A 10,108-nucleotide genomic window follows, 5' to 3' on the forward strand; every position below is an offset into this window, starting at 1 on the left:
GTGTCCTCACAGTAATGCAAATGAGTGTGGAGCCATCTTGGCTGCAGGATGCTTTTTGCCTTGTTCCTGGAGTCGGCCATGTTTTCTGGAAATCCGTTCACACTCCCGCACCCTTCGAAGGGCGTTCATCCCAAAGTCTATGGAGAGTCTCCCGTCATCCAGGCCATGGTTGTCCCAAAGGCGCTTTTTTCAGGAGGCAACTGGACTTTCTTGTTGTTTCTCTTTGTCTCCTGAATAAAACCACCTTTGGGACAACCGTGATCCTGAATGACCGAGAATCTCCACAGACATGCAAGGCCAAAGCCGTGTCCCGGTCTGATTTATACCATCTGGGCCTGCCGGACTCTGCGTATGTGCTGCATTTCCTGGTTAGCCCCCCATTCTGTCCCCCATGGAGCACGTTGGGGCCTGTGCAATCAGGGCTCACCCGCTTTTCAGGGTCCAGGAACACGTTGGTGTAAAACAGCTGGTCGCTCTCGCTGTCACGGCCGTGCCAGTCGGCCACAAGCCGGCTGAGATAGGGAGCGTAACCTATGAATCCTGCAAGAAGAGAGAATACAGCCCTGGAGTTGCGGCCACATTTCCACGGCTACGTGAGGCAGTTGTTAAGTGGATTTGGACCCATTCCTTGCCAATGTTGTTACATGAACCCCTGCAGTTGTTAAGTTAGGAACACGGCTTGTTAATCCGGCTCCCCCCCCCCCAAATTTATTTATTTATTATTTATTTATTTATTAAATTTATATACCGCCCTATTCCTGTAGGACTCAGGGCGGTTTACAGGGAGGGTTAAAAACAAACATACAAAAATTAAAATCAAAATTGACTTTGCTGGTCAGGAGGTCGCAAATGGGAATCACGTGACCCCAGGAGGCTGCAGCCGTCATAAGTACAAGTCAGTTTCCAAGCGTCACGTGACCATGGGGAGGCTGCAGTGGTCCTAAGCGTGAAAAACAGTTCTCAGTGACTTTTTTGCCCCCAATCCTGTTGTAATTTCAAATTGTCACTAAATGAACTGTCGTGAGTCGAGGACTGCCTTTAAATGTTCCCGTCTCTTTCTTCGGCTCAAACAGGCAGCTCAGCCCACGGATTGGTGCCGACACCAAAGAAAAAACATTTATATGTTACTTATATGTTAAGGAGTAGGTCTATACATATGTTGTATATGGTATGTTTTAAATGTGTTATGTGTACAGTTTGAGAGGAAGCAACTAAATTTCATTTTTAATGTGTGCCATTGTGCCCAGAGGAAAAAAATGACAATAAAGGTTATCTATCTATCTATCTATCTATCTATCTATCTATCTATCTATCTATCTATCTATCTATCAAATTCCCGGGTGTGCAGCTAACGAGTAGGCTGGCTTGGTCGCTCAACAGCGGGACACTGGTGAAGCGGGCCCAGCAGCGCCTGCATTTTCTGCGTCGCATGAGAAAAGCACATCTTCCTTCCCCTGTCCTGACCACTTTCTACAGAGGGACGACCGAGAGGATCCTGTCATACGGCATCACCGTCTGGTTTGGAAACATCCCTGCTTCAGATAGGAAGGCGGAGCAGAGAGTGGTGAGGACAGCAGAAAAGATCATCGGCAGTTTCCTCCCTTCCATCCAGGACGTAGCACAGAAGCGTTGCTTGAACAGGGTTCGTAAGATTGTCTGGGACACCACACACCCTCTTCACAACCTGTTTTCCTTGTTCCCTTCTGGGAGGAGGGGGCTTCGTGGTACCCGTAGCAGAACATCCAGATTCAGCCACAGTTTCATTCCATGCAGCATTAATTTTGTGAACTCTCAGCCTTCCTCCTTCCATTATGTATTCAAGATGGACAGTGTTTAATATTTTATTGTTATGTATATGTAGGGGTGTGGGTCTATACATATGTTGTATGTAGTATGTTTTGGGGGGTGTCATGTATGTGTCTCACTTTAAGAGCGGGCAACTAAATTTCATTTTTGATGTGCACCGTTGTGCCCACAGTAAAAAATGACAATAAAGATTATCTTATCTCATCATTTCTATCATCTATTATGTATTTATCCTGTCTATCTCATCATTTCTATCATCTGTTATCTATCTATCTATCTATCTATCTATCTATCTATCTATCTATCTATCTATCTATCTATCTATCTATCTATCTATCTATCTATCTATCTATCTATCTATCTCATCATTTCTATCATCTATTATGTATTTATCCTATCCATCCATCCATCCATCTTATCCATCCATCCATTTTGAAGGTAAAATTTCCTCCTGGCTCCGCTTTCCTTCACACTCACTCCCAAGTCCCCCCCCCCGATAGCTCCCGTCTTTCCCCCTTTCCTCACCTCCGGAGCCCAGGAATCTCTTCCCTTCTTGGACCAGGGGATACTTGGCTTCCAGCCTCCGGTCTGGATAGATGAGAGTCTCCGAGGAGAAGAGAACTTTGGACTTGGCCTGCTTGAATTTCTTCAGGGCTTCTGCGGGGCCTGAGGCGAAGACGACGTCGTAGCTGCGAGAGGCGAAAAGGAGACCTTGGAAGGAAAGTTTACCTCACGACGGAGGAGACGGGGAGTAATCAAGAAATTGCCCGCTGAGAGAAAATGAGCCTCCCCAATCTTAAGATCTTTATCCTTTTGCTTTTCCCTCCTCCAGGATAGAGATTCTGCTGTCGAGCTGCCCTACCATCATTTAAATCGGGAGTCCCCAAACTGCGGGCCGTGGCCCACTACGGGTAAAGAATGCCTCAGAGTCACTTAAAAAGCCCATACGTTGGAAACGTGACACATAATCCTCCACATCTTGCAGCGCAGTTAACACAACAATTCATAGTCAGGCAGCAACCAAAATACAGGTCGTCCCAGATCTACAGCCATTTGTTTAGACACCTTTGTTGTTATTAGCTGCGAAGTCGTGTCCAACCCATCGCGACCCTATGGACCACGTTCCTCCAGGCCTTCCTGTCCTCTACCATCTTCTGGAGTACATTTAAGCTCACACCTACTGCTTCGGTGACTCCATCCAGCCACCTCCTTCTCTGTCGTCCCCTTCTTCTCTTGCCCTCAATCTTTCCCAGCATTAGGCTCTTCTCCAGTGAGTCCTTCCTTCTCACTAGGTGGCCAAAGTATTTGAGTTTTAGCTTTAGGATCTGGCCTTCTTAGGGTTGATCTCCTCTAGGACTGACCAGCTTGATCGCCTTGCAGTCCAAGGGACTCACAGGAGTCTTCTCCAGCACCAGAGTTCAAAGGCCTCTATTCTTTGGCGCTCGGCCTTTCTTATGGTCCAACTTTCACAGCCATACATTGCAACTGGGAAGACCATAGCCTTGACTATACGCACTTTTGTTGACAGGGTGATGTCTCTGGTTTTTAGTGTGCTGTCTAGATTTGCCATGGCTTTCCTCCCCAGGAGCAAGCGTCTTTTAATTTCTTGGCTGCAGTCCCCGTCTGCAGTGATCTTGGAGCCCAGGAAAATAAAATCTGTCACTACCTCCCATTTCTTCCCCATCTATTTGCCAGGAATTGAGAGGGCCGGATGCCACGATCTTGGTTTTCTTAATGTTAAGTTTCAACCCAAGTTTTGCACTCTCCTTCTTCACCCGCAGCAAGAGGCTCTTTAGTTCTTCTTCACTTTCTGCCATTAGAGTGGTATCATCTGCTAGACACCTTTACCACAGCACTGAAAAAAGCGACTTCGCACCCTTTTTCACACTTACGACCTCTGTGGCGTCCCCATGGTCACGTGATCAACATTCAGGGGCATGGCGACTGGTTCATACTTACGACCGTTGCAGCGTCCCGGGGTGGGTGGGTGGGGTGTGTCACGTGATCCCCTTCTGTGACCTTCTGGCAAGCCAAGTCAACGGGGGAGCAAGCTTCCCTTAACAACCCGTGTTACTAATTTAACAAATGCAACGATTCACTTAACTGTGGCAAAAAAGGTCGTAAAATGGGGCAAAACTGACTTAACAAATGTTTCACTTAACGACAGATATATTGGGCTCCACTGTGGTCGTACGTAGAGGGCTATCCGCGTTCAGCTCCCCCCCGCCAGCTATCGGAGGCATGGAGAAAGGAAACCCCCCCCCCCCGCTCGTGTTTGCATCTAGCAATTCTGCACGGCCAGGAATTACCTACCTGTCGGTGAAAAGGATCACCAGATCTTCCTTATCCGCATAGGCTTCCAACGCCGATTTCAAAAGACGGATCTTCTGTCCCCCAGCTGACGTTCCGTGGTCCTCTCTATTGTGCCACTCTTCGCCTAACCCCAGGACCTGGGCGGATTAAAGCCAATTTTGCGGCAAGTTTCAAATCACTTTGCCAGCGCTTGTTCCCTCTAAGATGAACGGAAGGAAACGGCTTACGTCTTTGTTTAGCGAGCGGCTCTCACTGCACTGGGAGTTTTTTGTTTTTTTTACAGTAGGAACTATAAGGAGATTCCCGAGGCTTATCATATGATATTAGCCACTTAGTACGTTTGTGCTTTGGGGTAGAATGAAGAAAGAAAAAGAATTCACAACTAACAGTTGTAGAAACAGCTAACCTTATTGCAAACTCATGAACTGAAGTTAAGAAATTGTGAATAGGATAGGATAGGATAGGATAGAACAGAATAGAAAATATGGAATAGAATAGAATAGAATAGAATAGAATAGAATAGAATAGAATAGAGTAGAGTAGAGTAGAGTAGAGTAGAGTAGAGTAGAGTAGAGTAGAGTAGAGTAGAGTAGAATAACAGGAGGAATGAAGAATAGAATAGAATAGAATAAGAAATAATGGAACAGAATAGGAATAGAAATAATGAGTGGAATGGAATGGAATGGAATGGAATGGAATGGAATGGAATGGAATAGAATAGAATAGAATAGAATAGAATAGAATAGAATAGAATAGAATAGAATAGAATAGAATAGAATAGAATAGAATAGAATAGAATAGAATAGAGTAGAGTAGAGTAGAGTAGAGTAGAGTAGAATAACAGGAGGAATGAAGAATAGAATAGAATAGAATAAGAAATAATGGAACAGAATAGGAATAGAAATAATGAGTGGAATGGAATGGAATGGAATGGAATGGAATAGAATAGAATAGAATAGAATAGAATAGAATAGAATAGAATAGAATAGAATAGAATAGAATAGAATAGAATAGAATAGAATAGAATAGAATAGAATAGAATAGAATAGAAATAAATAATGGAACTGAATAGTAATAAAAATAATAAATAGAATAGAGTAGAGTAGAGTAGAATAGGAATAAATAATGGAACAGAATAGAAATAGAAATAATGAATAGAGTAGAGTAGAATAGAATAGTATAGAAACAAATAATGGAACAGAATAGTAATAGAAATAATGAATAGAATAGAATAGAGTAGAACAGAACAGAATAACTTTATTGTCACTTTAAATATACACTAATCGGCATACATTAAATTTAAATTTTGTTGCATTCAGCTCTCAAAGGGTAACCACCTCCAATATACACTACATAAACATGACAAAAAGAAAATTGCATATGCCCACAGACCCACATCTATTCTACGACACAGAAAACAACACAGTCTAGTTCGGATGTATACACGCACGTGGCGACAAAAACGCATCTTGCGAGTTTACCGGACGGATGGCAGAGGGAACAAAGCGGTTACAGAATCTGGTGGTCCTGCTGGGAATACTCGGAAACTTCCTCCCCCCCCCCGGAGGGGAGCAACGGGAACGGACCGTGAAGGGGGGGTGTCTGGGGTCTCTAACTGTGCTCGGTGCTCAGCCGCGTCCCGAATAACGGAAGCCAGCTTCCTATCATCTTTTCGGCTGTCCTGGCCACTCTCTGCGTGGACCTTCTGCCTGAGGCTCGGCTACCTGCAGTATATGCCGCCTGATTTTGCCTCATGCTTTTTCCAAGGGTGGATTTTAAAATTCGAGGAAACGCAGGGAGTTTTGTAATTAGGAATTGGATCTTGTCTTGCTCTGAACCCGGGATCTCTATTTATTCAGAGTTAAGACATTTGCACTACCTTGAGGTTGTAGTTAAAAACTTGGGCCGAACTTCTGAAACGCCTGAAGCCTTCAGTCTCTTTGCTAGCCACAGTGAGGACCAATAAATTATCTGGATGGATTGTAAAAAAAAAAAAAGAAGAAGCAGCAAAGAATTAGACACGTATCTCCCAAATCATCCTCCGTTGCTGCATCTTCCTGCATTCCTCAATCACTGCACCCTTTTTCCCCCCCCAAATGCATTCTTAAAGAGACCCAACGCAGTTATAAAACCCAGGCTGTGAATGGAAACATTTCCAGATTTATTTTTGTAGACTTTCCCCGTTTCTTGAAAAAACAAAAAAACCCGGCTATTTGTGAACTGGGAAAGAGACAGTCTGGAAAAAAATAAATCTCACCTCTCTTTTTAATGAAGAAATGGCCCAGCCTTCAAGCAATATTTCCTTCCCCCCCCCACCACCACTCTCCCTAAATACTGACATTTTTCCAAGACGCACGTGTGGGACGTGAGCTGAAAGGAGTCAGAAATGGGTGCTGGAGCTTTGCCTGAATCCTTCTCCCAGTTACGTTCACATGTCCCCAAACCTGCCTGGAGTTGACCAGCCAGGATAAGCAAAGCAGCTGAATTTTTTTTTAATTCCATTTATATCCCGCAGATGATACCACTCTAATGGCAGAAAGTGAAGAAGAACTAAAGAGCCTCTTGTTGCGGGTGAAGAAGGAGAGTGCAAACGTTGGATTGAAACTAAACATTAAGAAAACCAAGATCGTGGCATCCGGCCCTCTCAATTCCTGGCAAATAGATGGGGAAGAAGTGGAGGGAGTGACAGATTTTATTTTCCTGGGCTCCAAGATCACTGCAGATGGGGACTGTAGCCAAGAAATTAAAAGACGCTTGCTCCTGGGGAGGAAAGCCATGGCAAATCTAGACAGCACACTAAAAAGCAGAGATGCCACCCTGCCAACAAAAGTGCGTATAGTCAAGGCTACGGTCTTCCCAGTTGCAATGTATGGCAGTGAAAGTTGGACCATAAGAAAGGCTGAGCGCCAAAGAATTGAGGCCTTTGAACTCTGGTGCTGGAGAAGACTCCTGCGAGTCCCTTGGACTGCAAGGCGATCAAACCGGTCAGTCCTAGAGGAGATCCACCCTGACTGCTCTTTAGAAGGCCAGATCCTGAAGCTAAAACTCAAATCCTTTGGCCACCTAATGAGAAGGAAGGACTCACTGGAGAAGAGCCTCATGCTGGGAAAGGTTGAGGGCAAGAGAAGAAGGGGACGACAGAGAAGGAGGTGGCCGGATGGAGTCACTGAAGCAGTAGGCGTGAGCCAAAACAGACTCCAGAAGATGGTGGAGGACAGGAAGGCCTGGAGGAACGTTGTCCATAGGGTCGCGATGGGTCGGACACAACTTCGCAACTAACAACAACAACAACAATATCCCGCCCTTCTCGGCTTACAAGCTTAGCAGTAATTTATAATTACACTTCTTGGGTTTCTGCTAGCCTGGCGGGCTTGGAACACAGCACATGCCGAAAACTTTTTTGGGAAATACAGAAGGCAGCCTTTTAACTCATCAGAGCCAGCTCAGATGCCTTCAGGCTTGCGTGAAACATTGCTGGGGAAAGTTCCTGCAAACTCCACATCAAAAGCACGGCAGAAAGGCAATGTCTAGCCCTGTTCGAGGAGGGGAAGTTAGCATCCTGATTTTATATATCCAGAGAAGATCGCCTGCCGCTTGCCGAAGACCCCACACGGCCGATTTTAAAGGAGGGAGGCTATTTTATTTGCCCTCCGCTGCCATTTAGCGACACCGATTTGTGGCCAAACACCGGAGACATAAAAGGCGACAGGTTTTGAATAAAGGACGCTCCTCTCCTGATTTCTCGCTACCGAGCTCTTCAGAAGACGCCCTGACCGTCAACGTTGAGCAAGAAGGCACAAGTTGGGATAGTTGAAAAATTTAAAAAAAAGAGAGAAAAAAAAGAGAAGCGGCTTATTTTTCTTTTGCAAAGGAAGAAAAGCAGAAAGGGAGATTTAATTTAAAAAAAAACAAAACAAAACACGGTGGTGTCGTGGCCAGCGAGCAAATAAAACATTTGTGACAAATGACAGACCGGGCGTTAAGTAAAATTGCACAAGGCACCAGTGTCTCTCACCCTTTTTCCCAGGGAAAAGAGAGTTTTACCCAAACTTTTCAAGCACACACACACACACATATCCTGCCAATGATGGGAATGTCTGCCCAGAGCGCACTGCGAGAGAAGGGGATGTGCACAAACACACACACACACACACACACACACACACACACACACACACACACAAAGAGACAAGCATGCATTCCTTAGCTCACCGTCTTCTGCTGAGGGGCTTCCACCCTCCAGGGGAGCTAGGAAAAGCAGAAGGAGCAGCAGAGATGGTGGGGACATTGTGGGGAGACAGACTTCAAGGAGGGGACCCCGCTATGTGAAGCCAGCTGTTGGGAGGGGAAGGCTGCAGATTCAGCTTGGGAAGCAAGCCCCTCCTTGCCAGCCCAGGAACGGGGGCGGGGGGGCTGATGTGCCACGCAATGAACACGCCCCCCCCCCCAGTGTGGGGAGGAAGGGAGGGACGGAAACCTCCTCCTCCTCTTCCTCCCTTTGCTCCTCTCTTCCGTAGGCCCATCCCGGGTTCCCCTCCCCATCGTCCTTCTCCTCTCTTGGCGTCCAGCCCTGCAGAAAAGGAAGGCAGGAAAAAAAATCACAAAAATCAGCAAGAGGTTGCCACAACTGCAGCTGGGACACACACACACACACACACACACTTTATTCTCAGTCTCACAAACCCGCCACCGACTTCCTGCACGTTTTTCCCCCAAGAGGTTTGGAATTCCCAGGCGGTCTGTCCACCGGCTGGGGCCGATGGGAACTGGAGTCCCAAAGAGAGGGTGGGAAAGCCAGGAAGCAGAGAGGCGGCAGGGCAGGGCCGCAACCAGGAGGGTTTTTTCCCTCCCCTGCCTTTTGAAAAGGGTGCTTGCAAAGGCACGGGGGATCTCCCGCTGCTGATAAAACAGCCCTCTGCGTAAGCTCAGAGGCCCTGCGCCTTCAAGGAAATCCCTGGGAACGGAGGAGTGGTCTGCAGAGGCTCTGAGATCTCCTGATGCCAATAAAAAGCACTTTGCAGAGGCTCAGAGACTCTGTGTCTAGATGCCCTTAAGAGAAGCACTTTGCACGGGCTCAGAGATCTCCTGCTGCCAAGACAGAGCCCTCAGGAGAAGAGAAGCACTCTGCACAGGCTCAGAGATGCTCTGCCTTCAAGCAAAGGAGCAGAGAAGCCCTCTGCACGGGCTCAGAGACGCTCTGCCTTCCAGCAAAGCCTCAGGAGAAGAGAAGCCCTCTGCACAGGCTCAGTGACCCTCTGCCTTCAAGCAAAGGAGAAGAGAAGCCCTCTGCACGGGCTCAGAGATCTGCTGCCAACGCAGAGCCCTCTGCACAGGCTCAGAGACGCTCTGCCTTCCAGCAAAGCCTCCGGAGAAGAGAGGCACTCTACACAGGCTCAGAGATCTCTTGCTGCCAACGCAGAGGCTCAGTGACTCTCTGCCTTCATGCAAAGGAGAAGAGAAGCCCTCTGCACGGGCTCAGAGATCTCCTGCTGCCAACACAGAGCCCTCTGCACAGGCTCAGAGACGCTCTGCCTTCCAGCAAAGCCTCTGGAGAAGAGAAGCCCTCTGCACAGGCTCAGTGACCCTCTGCCTTCAAGCAAAGGAGCAGACAAGCCCTCTGCACGGGTTCAGAGACACTCTGCCTTCCAGCAAAGCCTCCGGAGAAGATACGTACTCTACACGGGCTCAGAGACGCTCTGCCTTCACGCAAAGCCTCAGGAGAAGAGAAGCACTCTGCACAGGCTCAGTGACTCTCTGCCTTCAAGCAAAGGAGAAGAGAAGCACTCTGCACGGGCTCAGAGATCTCCTGCTGCCAACACAGAGCCCTCTGCACAGGCTCAGAGACCCTCTGCCTTCAAGCAAAGGAGCAGAGAAGCCCTCTGCACGGGCTCAGAGACACTCTGCCTTCCAGCAAAGCCTCCGGAGAAGAGAAGCCCTCTGCACGGGCTCAGAGATCTCTTGCTGCCGACGCAGAGCCTTCTGCACGGGC

The 10,108-nt window shown here is 47.3% G+C and overlaps 1 protein-coding gene across 1 annotated transcript in view; it reads right to left on the reverse strand.

Annotated features, from left to right (window-relative positions):
* PLOD1 (procollagen-lysine,2-oxoglutarate 5-dioxygenase 1) overlaps positions 1-9,274 on the reverse strand; it is a 30,116-nt gene extending 20,842 nt beyond the window's left edge. Inside the window, exons 1-5 of the mRNA XM_081341486.1 lie at positions 8,332-9,274; positions 5,999-6,090; positions 4,120-4,256; positions 2,332-2,495; positions 428-540 (exon numbers count right to left, since the gene is read on the reverse strand). Coding sequence (XP_081197612.1) covers positions 428-540; positions 2,332-2,495; positions 4,120-4,256; positions 5,999-6,090; positions 8,332-8,407 — 582 coding nt within the window. The 5' untranslated portion in view covers positions 8,408-9,274. The remainder of the gene's footprint in view (positions 1-427; positions 541-2,331; positions 2,496-4,119; positions 4,257-5,998; positions 6,091-8,331) is intronic.
* Between the last annotated feature and the right edge of the window lie 834 nt (positions 9,275-10,108).

The sequence above is a fragment of the Vipera berus genome (assembly GCF_964194415.1).
Source record: "Vipera berus genome assembly, chromosome: 17".
In the NCBI taxonomy this organism is placed as follows: domain Eukaryota; kingdom Metazoa; phylum Chordata; class Lepidosauria; order Squamata; family Viperidae; genus Vipera; species Vipera berus.